General features: G+C 41.0%; 2 protein-coding genes across 2 annotated transcripts; both read right to left on the bottom strand.

The window, feature by feature from the left end:
• Positions 1 to 1388: 1388 nt before the first annotated feature.
• On the bottom strand, positions 1389 to 6285 carry LOC105669819 (uncharacterized). Its single transcript, XM_012362957.2, has 3 exons — positions 6026 to 6285; positions 5020 to 5832; positions 1389 to 3895 (listed from the first exon to the last, which is right to left on the bottom strand). The coding sequence occupies exons 1-3, from the start codon at positions 6283 to 6285 to the stop codon at positions 3208 to 3210; spliced, it is 1761 nt and encodes a 586-aa protein (XP_012218380.1). The 3' UTR covers positions 1389 to 3207.
• Positions 6286 to 14213: 7928 nt separating this feature from the next.
• Positions 14214 to 18878, bottom strand: LOC105669821 (aminoacylase-1). The gene is made up of 5 exons (XM_012362958.2): positions 18570 to 18878; positions 17048 to 17217; positions 16421 to 16924; positions 15676 to 15966; positions 14214 to 15257 (listed from the first exon to the last, which is right to left on the bottom strand). The coding sequence occupies exons 1-5, from the start codon at positions 18655 to 18657 to the stop codon at positions 15114 to 15116; spliced, it is 1197 nt and encodes a 398-aa protein (XP_012218381.1). The 5' UTR covers positions 18658 to 18878; the 3' UTR covers positions 14214 to 15113.
• Positions 18879 to 19692: the final 814 nt, after the last annotated feature.

Genomic DNA, 19692 nt, shown 5'->3' with positions numbered 1-19692 from the left:
CTGATAAATAGCGTGAAGGAGGGGAATCATAAAAGAGGAGGAGGATGGAAGGTAGGGCGTGCGGTGTACATTTGTGGAATGCCTATGCACAACCGACACGCAAAATACTGTCTTTATAGTCAAGCTTAATGAAACGAACCTAAGTAAATGCGTGTTTCATAGCTTTTACGATGTTCGTTGAAAACGGAAAAATTGCCGTCTGGGAAAAGGTATAAAAAAAAAAAAAAAAAGAGAGAGAAAAACAACGAACGGCGCAAAATGGCTTTTACAAAAAATACAGAGACCAATTCGAACGAAGGCAAAGAGAAGGAGGGAAGGAGAGAACATTTATAACACATTCATCGATTTCAAGGGAGCGTAACAAAAGCAGTTAATCGAACAGTGGAAACACGCAAAAGCAATTAATAAATGCTTTTTAATAATTCGCTTCTTCGTTCCGAAATTTTAGACTGAAATAAAGAGAAATTTTTTCTAGCCGCCGCAGAACAAAGGCATCGAAAGAACGAAGCACAAAGAAAGACGCAGGACAAATTTTTTGTACATCACGATTCTGTATTTGTGTATACAAAATACGGCGGAAATGTAATCTGAATCTCGCGTCACTCTTTCCGATGAGTGGAAGAATAAAGAAACTGCGAGAAGCGCGGCGAATTTCCGATACAAAGACGGTGGAAAATTGTTTCGAATAAGAATCACGATGAACCCTGAAGCCGACCGACTGGCCGCGGTGATCTCGCGTGAGCTGACTTCTTTGTGATCGCAGCTCGACCGAGAAACCGGTTTCATTGGCGCAGGGCCTTCTCCTCCCTCTCTTTCTTTCGTTCTTTCTTTCTCTGTAAAGCGAACCGAATGTGAATCGCACACAGTTTGTTTCAATAGACAGAGCTCCGCGCGTTAAACTGGTTATCGCCGATCGTACGTAATCGGCGTGTGGACAACACGCGTGTGGTTGCGTATCGATAAGCGCATATGCAGATGTCGACGCGCCCCGCGTTTCAACCCTGTTTCCCCCCCCCCCTCTTTTTTTTCTCATACCGGATTACGTAAGCGGGTGAAAATGATTCAAAGGCCGTCCTATAATCGTGAAGCTAAAACATTGAGCGCAGAGATGATATTTGTACGACAAATGTATGAATGTTAGATAGAGAAAACTTATCAAAAGATTGCCGGGACATTAATCGCTTCATGTATGTGTGCATAAATAAGTCGCGAGTACATAAATAATAATTTAATAAGTTAAATTAATGAAGAAATTAATGAACTGCGCGATAATTATAAATCTATTATAATTATTATTCAGTGCGTCAATTTGTTCATTAGTTCATCAATTTGAATAATGAAATGATAAATAGAAAAAAAAAACAAGAGGAAATGATCGCGAGCGAACGTATTCAAATGCGCTTATCAGCGTTTTATTACAAATTGCAGTCATTGCACATATACATCATTTTTACGCATTAATGTCGTGCATCTACCCGAACATTACACACTCATTATCATATAGAAATATTACAAAACAGGTACAAAAACTACGCTACTAACTTATGAACTGCTATCTTACGCTATCGCTCATTCCGTGTCACCTATTTGTTTTCTCGCTTATCTAAAGCATTGTAAGCGTCGGAGCTTGGTCTCGCGTGGAATGAAATTCACATTCGAACGAACGATTTATATATAAATGCAATGATACGCCGTCGTGATATATGGATGAATATATTTAGTCGCGGAATCTTTAACAAATTCGTAGCCAATCTTTCATTAAATTCAAATTTGCTAAGACAAATTCATGTGCAGAATATTCCTAAAAAGTCGGCAGAATTTGATAATGAAATTAACCTTTCAATAGTGAAATTATCAGTGAATTGGGAATAATTTTAAAATGGTTTTCGGAAATTGACAATATCAATGAAAATAAGTTAGACAAGTCTTAGTACTAATTAGTAATATTAGTCTCAATACATATATAATACATAAAAATACCTTCGTGAAGAGATGAATGTAACGATTGTATAAAAAATGATTTTCGAAAGTTTTACGCGATAATCAACGCGAGGAGTAGCAATAAATAAATTATATACTCCTTGAAAGATCGGCGTGAGATCATATGTCCTGTCTTTACTGTAATCTATACACGTGAACGCTATGTTCGTATTCTTATCTTCGACACTCTTGGCAGTGACAAGTTGCGAGCTTCGTTTTTGCTTTTTTAATTAGTTTACTCCCTTACTGCGGACGGTATTAGGAAGTTGAGACGCTTATCTTTGTGTCTGTTTCTTATATATTTTCAAGAGTCATGGATAAAAAAAACCGAGATATTAATAATCGTCGAAAAATATTTAAAAAATCGCAGTGGCGCCATTAAAAAATGTAGGCGAGATTAGTGCGTGGGACCTGCATAGCTTAGCGCTAAATATTTGTGCGTCATAACTGTTGGTTAAAAAGTCCAAAATTATATTTTTTATTCATTAGATTAATACTGAGTATATCTTATTATTTAATCGCATTAAGAATTCCTTTTAATTCAATCAATTTTATCTTAGTCGCGTATCGAACGCTCATAAGTCGTCTAACTTGTAAATATGATGCGTTCGACTCGGAAATGTCTTAAATGGAAAGCAGTAATGATTGCCGGTGGTACCGCAATCATTCAACAATAAATCGCGGGTTTTCGGTTCAATCAGCCCTCCTTGGAATTTTTCTCATTCACATGTGCAATATACATACATGTACACGTAAAATAATATTGAGTCATCATTCAAACCTAAAAACTTGCGCGCTTGTGTCTACGCGACTGGTCCCATATCACGGCTCTAAAAAAAACAGCCTTTGTACATTATATACGTAGTACATATTATATAAATGGCATATATATATATATATTATATATACTATAATTATATACTATAATTATATGTACATACTATGTACATATTATGTACATATGATCTATAGTGAATATACTACATATTGTATATATTATATATAGTACATAATATATATTATGTACACATATTTGTACACATAAAAACTACAATTATTTACAATATTCCTAACGCGCTGTATAAAAAAAATACATTATTATATAAAACGCAATTATGTACAAACTTGTATAAAAAAGTAGAGTACACAATTATTTACAATCTATTCTAGTAATAAAAAAAGGTATAGTACACCTCGCGTGTCGCATCGATTGTACAATATCTAGATCTAATCGCTCTCGAGGAACGATCCGGTGCCCGGAGCGGTTCCGCTCCGTAGCGCGACAAGGTGCGCTTTTCGCCGGGGCGACGCATCGACCTGTTGGTAGACATAATCGGTCTGCGAAGTCGAGAGCGTCTTTTGGCGCTTCGCGCACGACACCACCTCGTACACGAGGGGCTCCTCCTGCTTAGGGAAGTCGCTCAGTCGCGTGTCAAGCAGCTCGGCGGCATCCACGAGGTCGATATCCTCATAAAGATGCTCCACAACGATGTCGTCATCGACGATGTCGATATCGTTCTTCGTATCGTCGTACGCAACGTTCTCCTCGTCGTTCATCGGCTCGTCTTCCGCCGAACCGGCTGTTTCCGATCCCCCGTAACTCTCCGCGTCTTCGTACATCTCATCGTATCTATCGTCCCCTTCGTACTTCATTTCACCCCGTTCGAGGAGCTCCAAATGGTCGGGATGCACCATGGCCCGCTTGATCGCCATTGGGTCCTTCCTCGACCATTTTCGCACCTCCTCGTCCATCTTTGCCGTTTTCGTCGGATGAATCGCCCACAGGCAACCCTTCCGCTGACTGCCGTTACCCGGCGGTTTTTCGATCTTTTCGAAGCATTTATTCAGCGACAGATTATGCCTCACAGAATTCTTCCAGCCGTTCGGCGCAGTTGTGAAGTACGGAAAGTGTCGGCTGTACGTGAACGAAAAAGGAAAATATCAAATCAGATTCGCGCGGATCAAATGTTGAATATTTTTGTTAGCGTGAAAGAATTATTACTTCGCTCGTTTAGACTGACTATTTCTAACGAAATTTATAAAATTTTTATCAACGAGTCGATTAAATTTATCCAAATAAATGTGATTCAAAAAAAAGTCTAATAAAATTTACATCAAATTCCAGTAAATTTTGTTAATATTAAATAGCTCCCGAAATACGACAAATCGCATTGTCAATTGCGTTAATTTTTTCCAGAAAAATCACTTTTTTTTCGAATACTGTTACGAAACGGGTATTGTTATAGGAAAAATAAATTGTAAATCCACAACGTCTCAACGTGTTCACTTAACAAAATCAAAGTCCAATTTAATGCGGCTACAAAGTTACGGAGACTGTAATTTATTTTATGAGCTGCGTGTTAGAGTTATAGCGACGGCCAGAAATGAAGGCAGATGGTAAACGCGAAGAGAGTGGGGCCTGCCGTCGATTTCTAGGGGGACTGTACCCCGACACGGCCTTGGTTATTCCAAGGGCCCCGTACAAAATGGCAGCTCCTCGCTTAGCTCCCTTTCTCCCTGCGTAAAATCCGAGAATAAAGAGGGAAAAGACAATACTTTTGCCCCTCGTGTAGCCTAAAAGTAGGGGCTTCGGCAGCCCCCTTGTCCTTCCGGCCAAATGGCCGAAAATAAACGGACGGACGACACATTGTACATCAAATAAAAAATTGTTCGTTATTTGTCAAACGGAAAATATATCAATTTGTAATACTGCGCTACACTCGCGATCATTGGCGATAACGAAACATGATACGCATCTAGTGAATTTTCAGCCTAACCTATCAAAAGTTTGAGTAAAATTACTCGCGAAAAGAACCGACTTTCTAAAAAAAATTATTCAAACGAGAATTACAAAAAAGTAATCCCGGTATCGATCCAATTTCTTTTCGCATCGTATATTCGATAAGCGGAACGAGTTAATTGTCGATGAGCAATAATTTATCTTGTAATGTAAGATAAGTTGAGAATTTTAAGCTACACTAAATTATTCAAGTATTCGGTCGTAGCACAGATGGCGTAATAAATTTGTGAAACACTCACCACATAAAATTGTAGATCTCGGAGACCGGCAACGATCCTGTCCGGCTGTTCTTCAACGCCATGGCGATGAGACACGAGTACGAGTACGCGGGCTTCGGGTAAGGATTGTCACGGTGTCCCACCACCGGCTCTTTCTCGCGTTTCGTCTGTATCATTACCGTCGTCGCGCCTGGGCTAACGTCGTGCAAATTATTGTTGTAGATCTGCTTGCGTATGTGCTGCGACGGTTGGTTGCCCGGGCTGGCGGCCAGCACCTTGATGTCGTGCACCTTCACCGTGCTCGACACGGTGCTCATCTTCGGATGCTGTATCTGCATCCTCGTCAGCTGTATCGTCGGCGACGAAGTGGCGGTTAGAGTCCTGGCGGCGATGCCAGCTGACGACGATGACAACGACGTTGGCGCTTCCACGTTCGACGGCGTGAGCGATCGCTGACCGATCCCGTCCTGCTCATCGTCTTCCGTCTCCTCCTCCTCCTCCTCCTCCTCCTCCTCCTCCTCCTCCTCGTCCTCCGTTTCTTCTTCCTCCGTCTCATACTCCGTTCGATTCAGTTCATTCTCCTCGTTCTCGGCCTCCTCCTCTTCTTCGCCGCTTTCCTCATCGTTTTCGGTACGCTCGGCCTCGCTTTCGTTCTCCGTTTCTTCCTCCTCGTGGCCGGCTACGTCCTCCACGCTCGCCGTCTCCAACATTGCCGCTTCGCCGTTCGACACGGGGCTGCGGATCGGCATGGACATGTTGCGCGGCAATATTAGATTCGGATCCAGTGTCAACGCCAGCTCACTGTCGCTGTCCAGATGCAGTTCCTCCAGATTGCTGTTTGAAAGAGAGATAGATTTGAATCTTTCCTTAAATAAACCTAAACTATTAAACTGAACGAACTTTCTTTCAAATTCTTGATTCTTGAACTTTTAAATAACTTTTATTTTGATAATTTTACACAAATTAATTTTTTTTTTTTTTTTTTCAAATCACATTCAGCATTAATAATGCGATATCCGGGCCTCACCTGTTCGAACTGTAGCTCTTTTCGTTGAAGCCGATCGGATTGTCTTCGGCTTCGGTCAGAACGTCACCGAAGTCGAAGCCGTGGCTCCAGCCGAATCGACCTATGCTGTCGCAACGGCGGATGTCCATGTGAAACATATCAGGATGATCCTGGAAGGCGTCGGAGATGCTGTCACTGCCGAATAGGCAGTCCCACGGATCGCTGGACAATTCCCGCTCCATCCCCGCGCTGCTATACACATTTATCGTGTCCAGTTCCATTCACTTGACTGCAAAGAGATGAACGGGTATTTTGAAAAAACGTATCGTCAACCGAATATAACGTAGTCGAATTATAAAACGCCAATTATTCTTCGAAAATAATTTGTTATTTATTTATGCGACGTCGTCGTAACCGAAAGTTCCGCATCGATTTCGGTAAAATTACACTCCTTTACAGCTGCACGAAAAATCTAGCCTTATATCACGCGGTAATATTATCTTTACGGGTCTCTCGAATATTTAATACATTTATTTATATTGTTACATTAGATATTTTTTGTTTTATCGTATGTATAATAAGACACACATTGCGCGCGCGCAGAGTATTATATCCATCTACGCGCTTCACATACCTATCCCGCAGCTGCTGGGATCTTTCTAAAAAAATTTGGCATTGTTCCTCTTTCTTCCCACCGCTCAGAACAAATTCATATTTCAGTACGCACGTGTTTTTTTTAAGCGGCAGCCGGAGAGTATTTTGGATTAGCACGCGGTTCGTAGATCGATCATTTTCGTAGACAGATAGAGGGAAAGAGAAAGAGCGAGTGAGAGAGCGACAGAGAGGGAGGGAAGGGGGGGGGGGGGCGCAGAGAGAGAGAGACGTGCGAGGATCTTGAACCTACAACCGGCTTGTGGGTGTGACTAACTCATATAGTACTACAGTCGATTTATACTATACTCGCAGACTCATAACACTCTCCCCCCTCTCGCCCCTCCGCAGCTATTTTCCCCGTTTGTTTTTACATTAATATTCTTCGTATTCTAAAATAATAAGGACAAAATTCCCGACGAGAAGAATGCCGGGGGAGAATTGTGCGCTTATATTTGTCGAAAGAAAAGTTTTAAATAGCATTTTATAGCCGATCGCATTTAAAATTTTGAGAGTACTTCCCGGCGACAGAAATATCACTGGAAATCGGCGCGGAAGGACGCCAGTTGCAAGAAGACGCGGACATCGATTTCGGCGCTCTCGTACATGTTGTTGTCTAGAGAATTTATTTGCACGGATTTATGTGCACGTTTATTTCATTTCAAGCGCGAGGCGCAATGCGGTTCAAACGAAGGGAAACAACCCCCCCCCTCCGCCTCCCCCCTCCCAACTCTTTCATATATCCGACATCGATTCGCATATTCCATCTATAGATTGTGCGTGGTCTCGCAGCATCGGATCTTGTCGGATGGACCAACCGTAGATACACACGGAGTTGCGCCGGCTTCTGCTCTGTGCCCGCGCTTTTCGCCGAGTATCGATCTGATACGCCACCCCCCTTTTTCCCCCGGCCCTTTCCTCACCCCCTTGTCGTGTCCGCCCTTGTCGTATCCTTCCCCTCTGGCAGCCGTGGAACGGGCAGCATTTGCGAGCTGCAAGAATGTGCACCCCGCGCGTAGCAGCGTGCACCAATGCCGCGCCCGGGTTCGTTAGGGTGGCACCCTCTAACTCTCTTCTACCCCCTTCTCGGGAATCCGTTTGAAAATTTACCCCCCTCTCCCCTCGATCCCCTTCGCCTCTTACGATTCCCTAATGTAGACCGCTCGTTAAACCTTAAACATCGCTCGCCACTAGAGAGGCGAACCAATGTTACTGTCCTCTTCGTAAATAGAAAGATCGATGTCGAGTATTGTGTTAAAGAGATTGAAATATTTCAATTTTCATTTATAAGAGTGTTCGTTAATAATAATGATATATTAATTACTCTTCACATTTTTAGTAATAACTTATACATCAGAGATACAAATTGTGCTGAAGATAAACGGAAAAAAGTTTTGTATAGAAAATCTGTTGCATTTATAAAAACAATTACGTCCCAGACGAAAGAATTCAATTCTAAGAAGACAGACGTTAAAAAACATATTTTAAATTTTTACAAAATTTTTTTCTATTCTTAAAAACTCAATTAAGAACGTGTTTTGATGTTCAGTTTTAAACTTTTAACTTAAATGTAACTCTCATTGCTGAAATCATTTATTCAAATCCGTTGCGAGACTATAATAGTGTTCAATATCCCTAATATCGATGTGTATCATTTAAACGGGACGAAATGGGAACACAATGTGACGTGTTATGTGTGTATCGACGTACACACGTGGCCGCACGGAATTGGCGCGAAAAAATTCCGCCGTTGATGCACGCTGAAATGTTGATAATCACGTATGCTTCCCATCAGATTTTGTTCGTGTATGATGCTAAAATTGATAAAATACTCTACAAATTTCAGAAAATTAGTTCGGACATTTTTTACTTTTTCTCTTCAAAAAGTTTTACATATTTCATTCCTTTTCTCTTTTCCAATCGTGTTTCAACATATAACCTATTCATGTCACGTAAATATTCCGATGACAAATGTTGTATTTAGAACGTATTTTGGTCGTGGCTACGCCGCGTTAATATCGATTGGTGCGCTCATCGTGTGTCCGAGTGATATTTCTTCTTCTATTATCCGCATTGTAGCACGAGAGCTATGATTTAGAAAGGAGCAACGAACTATCCCTTTCTAATTCACAACGCCAGCCTGTAATACATACTTACCGTAATTAGTTAAACAAAGTGTTATATCACAGCGCCTCAGACTGCGCACACAAATTACTTCGATTGTTTTGCTACGCATGGAAAACGTTCCGCGTCGAATTTTCGACAATATCTGTAAATAATCTCTTCAACTTTTTAGACGTAAATGAGAGTATCAAGACCGAGAGAGATTTATGCATTAACGATACTTGCCCAACTTGATTACGAAAGACCGCGTAATCGCGCACTTGAAATAAACTTCTCTTTAGCTTTAATGTCGATCTCACGGTGTATTTACTAGTCCGGTCTACGCTGCTAATTCGATAAGCCTCAGACTTGGAAACTTTTTGCTTTCACTAGCGAGGCGGATGAGCCAATCGCGCGGGCCTACTCTTGCAAAATTTCGCATGTTACCGCGGAACCGAATGTACATGCGAATCTACAACGGAGCGCGTTTCTCAATGTACCTTCAACACGCACAAATCGTGGTGTTCCTCGCACATTCGCGTCAAGCGGTGGAAAAAAATCAGTCGGTCGTATTATGAATAACTTTCGTCATTGCAAAATTTAATTTTGGCGGAGCAGCAAAACGCGGATGCCATTTATGTTTTCATATTGAACTTTTAGCATAATTTTATATTGCAAAACTGCACGATAGAATCGGACGTGTGCTTAGCGTTAAACGTCGATTAAACGTTCAAAATGAAAATCGACAATTAGGTAACCCGTTAAAATCTTCGAGACTTGCTTCGCCTCGGTGTTATCCGAACGCTGCGAAAGTGGGCCGGCAAATGTTTCCATTTCGCGTTCTCGCTCTCGCGTCATCGCTAAAACGAAAGACTTGGGGAGACTCGCATTGCAACGGCGCGAAAATTGTCGATTGTTTCGCAAATTTGTTTCGCGATGAAAGAGCTGATTCCGTCGGTGCGCCGCGGAGACTTGAATTGAAATGCAAGGATGTTACAGTTGAGTTTATTTAGGATTCGCTCTCTTTTTCTCGCCATATCTCAATGGCTTTCTAATCTAATAAATTATCTATAACAGAAAGGTATAAAATGTAATAAATAAGTAAATGTATCTCTGGAAAAAAAGGATTATATTTTTTCTCCATAATAGAATCAAGCATTATATTATTTTACTAATAAATAAAAAATTATATTTATATATATTTAAAAGCAATCGACTATATAAATTTGCCCTCAGAGCATCTAATAAAAATCTATATTTGTCGATGTTCGTTCGGTATAAATTATCCGCCAGAATTAAAATTAGATGCATTCAAGTTTTATCGCGTTTGTCGCGTGCAGCATCCGATAAGCGTGTTTATAGCGATACTTCTTTGCGGCCATGAATTATGTGCAACACTGCAATCGTATCTTTTTGAAGAAATCAATACTGATATTCGTTACATTGAAAGCCGATGGAAGTCGAAGATTAGCCTTTTCACGACTGAGACCCAACGAAATGCGCCCTGAAACGCTACTTTGTTCTAGTACTACTTTCTTTTGTGTGTCGAAATGCATAACTTCATCGCATGACGTAACACATCTGTAAACATTATAGTAAATGAGATTTCGTTTCTCGACTAATAAATTCCAATGTTCCTGTACACACGTAGAGAAAAAACTTTCGGCGAGTCACCGCACATAATGACTACGGAATGAAAAGTGATATAATGAGCTCTTTATAAAAAAAAAAGAATTAAACGCGCATTGAAACAGCGTTTTTAACAAACGTACCGGAACAGAATTATTCCGGAGCCGAAAGAGTCGCGCGAGTTTGTCGCACGGATGCATCAGAAGCAGCATTAGCGGTGCCGGAATAAAAAGATTTCGTGTGAAATATGCAACGTCGCATTACCTGTGCGTATTCCTGGAAAAAAAAAATATTTTCCTGACCATTTTCTTTCTGCCGCGAATACCCTTGGCGAGCGACAAACGAAAAAAAAAAAAAAAAAAAAAAAAAAGAATTATCTGCGAGAAAAGACGTTTCATCATTCCGTTGTGCTTTCTTCCTTTCTCTGCGCCGCACGCGTCTTCCTTTTCTCAGTCTTCTCGCACAAATAATCGTCCGGGAACACGAGAAGAGCAAAATACTACGGCGAGAGTGCAAGACACGGCACGACAGGTAGAGAAAAGGAAGAATTTCGGTCGTGCTTGCAGAACGTGCGTTTCCTGCGGTGGGCATATGGCGAGAAAGAGGGGCGTCAGAAGGGATTCGGGGGTACGGTGGGTTTCCCGGAAGGTTCTCACGGTCAATAGCTTTCCCGGCGACGCGCGACTGGAAAGTGCTCGAGGGACTGCCCTTCCCTCTCGCTCCTTTCTCTCCCGTGTTCTTCCTTTCCGTCCTTGCCTGTGCGCGAAGGCTGTATACGCATTTTCAAACTGCTCCTATTCTTCAGTCGCATTTTTCGGCCACCACCGCTGAATTTCCCTTCTTAAGTATCTTACTCGAGAATTTGTAGGCTGTAATTGGTAAAAAAAAAAGACAAAAAAATGGTCGAAAAAATAATCGTCAAGCGAAGGAGTCCGAATAGGAAACGAATGAGACGAGAATATGACGAAGAACGTTATTCCGCGAACGGCGGCGGCCAATTAACGTTCGCGATCCGCGCGAAATTACTATTCGTGGCTATCAACGGAAATCGATATCGCCGTTGGCGGTTTCGGCGACGACGACGGACCACCGCCACCGTTGGCTCCGGATAATAATTACGCGGGAAACGTCGCGAGGCTTGTATACACAACGTCGATGGATCCGCGAGGGAGAGGGAAACCCGAAATGAGAGTGGAAATTAGAAAATTGCGCGCGCGCGAATCAACAGACAGACATCTACGACGAATTTGTAGATTCCGCGTTTCGTGAAAATATATTCTCCGTCGATCCAAATTTTAATTTTCAGAGTTACGCTCGAGTACCACGTAAAAGTAAAAAATCAAAATTTAAACACGAACAAATATTTCGATACCATTTCCCGATCGAGACGATTCCGTGTAATTCAATGAAAGAAAACCATCGTCACATGAAATCAATTTTAATTCCTGAATGCGCAAGAGAAATCTTTGAGACTAACCGCTTTATTTTCAACATCTTCGAATTTTATTTCTTCTTGATAATTCTTAGAAATCTCTAGAAGTATCTCGCAATAAAATTAAATTTTTCCTTCTAGATATCCCATTATTCCAATATTCAATTGAAATTGATTGAAGTAATTTTTCAGTTGTTTTAGATTGCGCAAGTCCTTTGTGAGAAAGCCACATGCATTCAAGAATCAAGTTAATTGTCGGCACAAAGCACGTGGTGCCTTTATTCTTTCTCTTTTTTCTACTCTACTTACGAGACACGCGCACCTTTATTCCCCTTTATATTCTCCCCCTCCTTTCTTTCAGATATTTACATATTATTACTGCAGTCACTCACACTTGTACTCTCTTTTTTTTTTTTTATAACTAGTATGATCTACACATTTACTCATTTGTTCATCAGGCACTCGAGGAAACTGCACATTATTCAATGCATAACGCTTTCTTTCCCTCTCCCTTTTCTTTACCCCTCCCTCTATGCCCTTTCTCTTCACCCTGTCTTCCTCTTCACCCCGTCTTTCTCTTCACCCCGTCTTTCACTCCACCCTACATAACATAAACAAACGTGCACGCATATCTAATTCTATTGTTTTTGTTTATCCCGTGCATTCGATATTCAGTGCATTGCTTCGGCAATCTATCGTTCGCTTTTGTACTCGAAACCTTAAGAATTCTCAATCCCAACAGATAACGCTTTCTCTCTTCGTTCTTTATGTCTCATTCTTTCTCTCCCTCGCTCTGCGTGCACGCACTCACTCTTCCCGCCGAAACTTAGGGCACCGTACTCCCGCGCCTGTGAACCGTTCATTCACGCCACGAGTATGTGACACGAGGTGGAGGGAAGACTCGTATTGTTTGTACTCCCCGGCTACTGACCGATTATAATCATAGATATCGAAAGCGAGGCATGCATTCCGTGAAGATCGACCAAAAATACCAGCGACACAAGAGGAAGAGGAACGTCAGACGTGACAGGCGGTATTTTTCGATCGTGCACGTTCACTCTCACGGACGAGCGGACGAGGCTCGAAAATGAGAGATGAAAAAAAAAAACAAAAAAAAAACAAAGAACATTGTTGATCGCTCTGGCTCGTGTTTAATTCGCGCCGATATATATCTCGTTCTTGACAGATGGAGAGCGCGCGCGCCGGCGAGCGAGCGAACGAACGAACGTACGAATAAACGAACTGTCGATCGGAGCCCGCGAGAGGCTACACGAGACAATAACACTTTTTCGCGGTTACTATTGCCGAGGCGAAGGTAAATAACGGCGCGTGGACCTACCGTGTATCGACACCGTATGCTCGACGATCCCCGAATCAAGCTGCTCTTGTCGCGCGTATCCACCACTTTCACACATATATTTAAGCGAACGAGTCGCACGATTTTCGGCAGCGACCATGTATAAACGAAACACCGACACGGGTGCCCCTTGACGGAACTGAGGCAACGAGCAGGCCCGTGAACAAAGACCACGCACGATTTCAAATCCCATCACCACGATTGGCCGACCGTAGTCACGTGGCTACGGCGCTCGGCGCCGCATTGGCCGACTGCCACGGGGGTGCGAGAACGTTTTGAACGATGCGCCGCAATGCACATGGCTGACAAAGGCGGATTTGCGCGGCGATGTTTACGGCCTCACGTCGCACGATTGCGGCTGCATGGACGCACGGGCGTGCAAGCACTGTCGATCGCCAGCGCGATATCGAACGACAACGACTCTTGTATACACTCCCGGCGTGCGGCGCGAACGCTTATCGCTCACTCCCTAACCTTCCCCACTCGAAAATGGCCGAACCCAAACAATACAGCGCGCGCGGCAAGTCACTCAACGCGACGATACGTATTTCGGCACATAACTCCTCTTGTCGGCCGGTCGAGAAAATTCATGCGATTTTTTCACTACGCCCCACGCCGAGCCGCCCGCGAACTCTGATCGTCAACACGAATAATCGTCGTCCCGTGAACGAGACTGAAAACGGATGGACGAGTCCATTGCGCCACTACGGAGGGGAGTCAAGCAGCTCCACCATTAAGAATGGAAACACTACGCGATGCGATAATGGCGGGAAGGTGCTGTACACACGTATAGTACACACGGGAAATTATTGACTTTAAATAGATAAATACACACCGCGCACTTTGGTCACCTTACATTCCTCTCCGTTTCTCTTCTTCGCTCCACACGACGAGAATTAACGGAAAATAGTTTTTTTTTTCTCTTTTTCTATCTCTCCTCTCAAAGCTTACTTCGATAGTTGTTCATTCAATGTTTATTACCTCCAAAATCAATAGACGGTTTTTTAGATGCAAAATATTTCTTGTGTGTATATATATATATTTTTCCATGCTTTTATTCATGATACTGGTTTACCTTTGAATACATTTCTCTGCAATACTTGATTAAAAGATGTATTATAACATTTCATAATACTTTAATCTTTTTAGTAATTACCTTGATGTACATACACGTTAATTGCTTCATTTCCATCGGTGCTTTAAACTTCATTTTCCATTGAAAATACGTATATTTCTAATTTTTATAAAAATATTTCGTTGTAATAACATCAGTATACATATTTTCACTGGTGGCTGCTGTAGCAAAAATCTGTTTTACATAATATAATTACTTTGGTCCCACTGGTTTTTATTCGTAGCAAGCTTGTCTTCATATATTTTCTATGCAGATAAATCTTTCTTGTGCGTTTGATTTTCATATTGGACGATTATCCCACCACGTTGAATTTTATACTGTCCTGATGCCATCGTTGTTCACACATTCGCCTTCATATTTCCATTTTTTTATGTGTTAACAATATTTTATATCTCTTAAATATTTATTATCAGTCTGTACGTTACTTTGACTTCTTTAGTCTCATTTATCAATCTCTGTTAAATTGCAACTTGCCGTTTCTTCGTAAATATTTATATCTTTCTTCATTTCTCGTATTACAATATATATAGAAAATAGCCTCTCGAATATCCAACAATAATAAAATCTTGAAATTGTATAACGTTGATATGTATATAATATATAATCTGTATGTAGAAGTATATATATATATGACTTAACATATTATTGCACGTATAACAGCGTGTAGTATCTCAACTTCAAGAGATTCGATATACAATCTCATCATCACTGGCAGAATTACCGAGTGAATTGCATTGCATCAAATAGCTTTTTATGGCACTTGCAGTATTATGATATATTGTATATTTTCATTTAAACGCATTTAAACGTTTGCAACAGCCGGTATTATCTTGATATATATCTCTATTCCCTTCAAGAATATATCTTTGTTAAGATATTCATCATGATCGTGAAGAAGTATCTTTGTTCTATTCATTGGTGAAAAGCAGAGAGCAGGAATGCCTACCTGTAAAATAAAAATATCCAAAGTTATATCATGAATCACAAATCATAGCGTATGTATATCTATAATCTATATATTATAGCCAACAAAATATTATACAATATTTAATTTATTCATAATATTATTTTCAAATATAAATACAAAGAAACTACAAAGAAAATTTACAGAAATGTGAAATAAAATTATATAAAATAAAAAATTTATAAAAATTGTAAAACTAAAATTCTTTAGATGAACACAAAGTTCGTGTGCAAAATAAGGTATAAAATAAAAAGGTACAAGATGTACAAATTTCACAAATATCGCATAAATAAACTTCTCTGATGCATTTATAGTGTTAAAATGACGACGATATATATTTCTTCTATGCATAATAAATTTAAAATTAAAAAATTTACACAAAGACCAACTTGATACTTACTCCACGCACAAAACGACTATCTGTGCCTCCTGGGAAGATGCCAATTTCCAATTTAACACCTATTTCGTCGCAAGTCTTTTTAAAGGCGATCCAAAAAGGATTAGATTCATCCAGCTTAGTATTCTCGACTTTGGGATTTTTCTCCTCGAATGAATAGGTTACATCTGGACCGGCTTCCTCGCACCAGCGTTTGATGGTAGCTTCAAATTCCTCGTGATCAACAGTTGGCGCTAGTCGAAGATCGAACATAGCGGTGAGGTCAGTAGGAATAACGTTCGTTTGCACACCACCCTGCAAATAAGCAATATATTTAATACATTAGAATTGGCAAATGTTAAATGTACAATACAAATGCGGAATGATAAAATTTGAATTGCAACGAATAGTAAAGTAGAGAATATCACAAGTAAATTATGATCAACATCACAAACGATTTGACATTGCAGTATTGAAATACTCACTGTGAAATATGAAAATCCTAATGAATCAGACATGTAAAGCACAAACAATTATCATGTAATGATTTGAAAATTAGAGCCAATTCTATTAGAATATAATTTTTCTGATTAGTTCAGTAAGATCTATATTTCAATATAAAATTATATCAGATTTGTATACATAAATTCAATGCAAAATTAAATTTTTTTAAATGTTGCTTCTAATTTTTAAATATAAAAAAATCCATATTTTTCCATCTTTTAGACAATAAAAATTGCTTTACAAAATATATTTGCGCAATACCCACCCAAATTTTCGTAAGATTCACAGACGTCACGTCGCCAAGCTTTATCTTGGGATCTTTAAGTTTCGATTTTTCAACGGTCCTCAAGTCTGTGAAGCGATCAATAATGACCCTCAACTTCTCCCCAGCTGTATTGTCCAGCATAATGGAGCCATGACCGGGATTGCCGGCGCAATTTATTTCCACATGCCAGATCGACCTCTCTCCGTTGAACATGTAAAAGTGGTCTTCTGGACAGGCCACGCCTTCGTCCAACGCAAAACCGACATTCAGGGCTTTGAAGTCCGCGGTGTGCACGAAGTCTTTCATTCCGAGAACACCGCCAATCTCCTCGTCCGGTACGAAGGACATATGAATGGTGCGCTGGAAGCGCACTCCGTTCAGCTTTAATCTGCGAATCGCTTCCAAATATTGTATCCCCACGCATTTCATGTCCTGGCTACCGCGAGCGTAAATATTGCCATTATCGTCCATGTGAGCGCTGAATGGCGGATAGGTCCATTTGTCCTAGTCATCATCAGTCGTATTAATAAATATCAGAAAATTTGTAAACAATAGAATAACAAGTGACATGGTAATACATTCTGTTTACATAATAAGTACGCATAACTAATACAACATTACAATTACCTCGAAAACCGGTACAACGTCCATGTGACTGTTCAGCAGAATCGATGTTTTCGTCGGTTGCGTTCCTACCCATGTGAGAATCACAATTGGTTTTCTGGGATCCACATGATAAACTTTGATCGGCAAGTCTAAGGATTCCGCCTGCCTAGTTAAGAAGGCCACACATTCATCTGAAACAAAAGACACAATCAATGTTATGAATATTATGTACGAAATATATATTCTATATGTAGATATTTTTTGACCTCAAGCATAAATAATTTAAATAGTGAGAAAATTTGTTGTAATAATTAATTAATAAATACATACAGAATATTCTCAAAGTGGAAGAATAAATTTTAGGAATGTATTCCACTTATTGTATTATCAAACATGTTGTATTGAATCTGTAAACATTTCATTTTTGTATCACAATCTCTCGAAGGAATGATCCAATTTCTCTACTTCAATTAGTGTTAATAACAATTTATAACAGAAATTCCTTGGAAAGATCGTAGGCTAGCAATCATCTGATAATCAGAATAACAGACAAGATACTCGACTGAGAAAATTGATAATTTCCGCCTCTTATCTGCTTCATCAATACGTACCAATTTATTTTTCGTCGCATCTCTGTTATCAAGAAACAACTTGGAATAAATTTATCAAGCGTACAATGCGTCCATAAATTCCAACACCGCACAGACGCACGAAACAAAATCCTGTCGATTAGTTACATAACTTGAATTTCTATATCCTTTTCTCCCGCAACAAATATCGTCGAATTGCGATTTACAAGCGTCGCTGAGGATTAAACTGAGAAAATCAGTTCGAAAACTGCGGCGAAACGGAAAGTGCCGGGCGTCCTCGATCTGGGTCACGCCGAGACTCGCCGTTTTCGCGATTCGGTCGGGAAAAAGGCGGCCGAGGCCGACATCGGGGACATCGCGGAACGTTTCGGCGAAATCGACGAGGTGCTGCGACCGGACAGATGGGAATAAAAATAGAAATAACATCCCGCGTGCAGGGTGGGGCATGGCGCGATGGCTGGGATAGCGTCACCGACGCTATCTCCCTTTCGTCACCTCGCGTCCAATCTCCGCGTCCACGCGCCACACCGACGTCACTGATTTTATTCCCGACGAATATCTCACGGTTCGCCGGCGGACGTTCAGATGAATTGCATAATTTACTTAACAAGGAAACGCGTCGTTGAGCGTGTCCTCACGACCCCGTTCGCGGCTGGTCACGGCGTGGGTTCCGCTTCATCTGTTTCCTTTACGGATATGTATCTTTTTTTTTCAGGACGCAGTATCAAGGCTTTCTTCTTTTTCTACTCGTTTTCTTCTTATCATTTCGATTAGACACGAGACGCGCTTGTAGTTATCCGCTTTCGAACGCTTTAAAACACAAACGTTGCTCAGCTATTTCGTTATCGCGCGCGTGCTGGCTGTCTTTCTCTCTCTTTCTCTCTCTCTCTCTTTCCCCGCATTTAACTCGTTTTTCGGAATTTCGCGCAATCGAATATTTCGTCATCGCTCACCGTAATTGATGTTGGGCTGCACCGACGGTATCCGCAGGTACTCGCGGAAGTTCTTCACAGCTGTTTCGTCCAGCTCGGCGGGGGACATCGCGTCGCTTTTGCTTGCGGTCTGCCTGCTGATCTCTTTAGCCTACTTGTTCTCCAAGCCTGTTCGTCTGTCTGTCTGCCGATAGGCGCGCGCGTTCGGACGCTACCGCCGGAACCGACTGTCACAGCAGACCCAGCAGACAACCGCGTCGAAATCCGCCGAATGCGGTCGCTGCACCGGAGTACCGCGCGGCCACACCGCCGCCACTCACTCGCACACCAATCGCCGCTTCTCCGCCGCTGCTGACGTCACGACCGCTCTCTCGCTCGAGCCAATGATTGGCGTCGAATCCGTTGGTAACAAGCCTCCACGCACGCGAAATCACGGCGCGCCGCATCGCACTGGCGTTTGAAATTGCGACGCGTGGCAACGCGAGACGTCACGCGTGAGGCAGAGTGGAAAATCACCAACGATTGGTTTTGTTAGATTAACTGACACGAACAAACAATTGGCAGGCGTCTAAAAAATTTCAAATAAAAAATATGTAGTATAATTTGTTTGACTTTGGATGTCGAAAAAAATTCTATTCTTTTTGCATTTTGCATGTTAAAAATGTAAGGAGATATTGTCAACTTTGTTCTGTTTCAGGTTTTAAAATTACGACCATGACTAAACATTTCTCTGAAGAATTATTTAACGAAGAAAAAAAATGCAATATTTACTGGCACTTATATGTTGCTATAAATTATTCAATATTACAAGTAGCTATTTCTGATAACAAGTCACCCGAACGCAAGTTGCCTGTCATTCCAAACAAATAATCTTGCAGAAAAAAAATATCAAGGTGATAAAACACTAAAGTGAAATCCGCTTATTGCACTCAGCCAAGTGCCTGCTTGTTAACAAATCAAAGTAAACACATAAACGTTTATCGACGATAACAATGTAGTAAATTCATATACGTTATTAATAGCATATCAGTCATTATATCATTTCGACTTTAGATTGCACGGTTTTACGCGATAACTTTTCTCAGAGAAAGAGTATAATTTTTCCTTAATTAATAACGGATATTTGACGTAAGTAAAATTAATA

The sequence above is a fragment of the Linepithema humile genome, chromosome 1 (genome assembly GCF_040581485.1).
Source record: "Linepithema humile isolate Giens D197 chromosome 1, Lhum_UNIL_v1.0, whole genome shotgun sequence".
NCBI classification, from domain to species: Eukaryota; Metazoa; Arthropoda; class Insecta; order Hymenoptera; family Formicidae; genus Linepithema; species Linepithema humile.
This window is presented reverse-complemented; position numbering and strand designations above follow the sequence as displayed.

What these genes read in the sequence shown, in the direction of transcription:
- LOC105669819 (XM_012362957.2), bottom strand. Translation starts at nt 6,285, where the DNA reads ATGGAACTGGACACGATAAATGTGTATAGCAGCGCGGGGATGGAGCGG. An exon ending in AAGAGCTACAGTTCGAACAG is followed by an intron (nt 5,833 to 6,025) that starts GTGAGGCCCGGA and finishes TCTTTCAAACAG; the next exon opens with CAATCTGGAGGAACTGCATC. An exon ending in GAGATCTACAATTTTATGTG is followed by an intron (nt 3,896 to 5,019) that starts GTGAGTGTTTCA and finishes GTTCACGTACAG; the next exon opens with CCGACACTTTCCGTACTTCA.
- LOC105669821 (XM_012362958.2), bottom strand. Translation starts at nt 18,657, where the DNA reads ATGTCCCCCGCCGAGCTGGACGAAACAGCTGTGAAGAACTTCCGCGAG. An exon ending in GCAGCCCAACATCAATTACG is followed by an intron (nt 17,218 to 18,569) that starts GTGAGCGATGAC and finishes CTTTTGTTTCAG; the next exon opens with ATGAATGTGTGGCCTTCTTA. An exon ending in ATAGTCGTTTTGTGCGTGGA is followed by an intron (nt 15,258 to 15,675) that starts GTAAGTATCAAG and finishes TTTATTTTACAG; the next exon opens with GTAGGCATTCCTGCTCTCTG.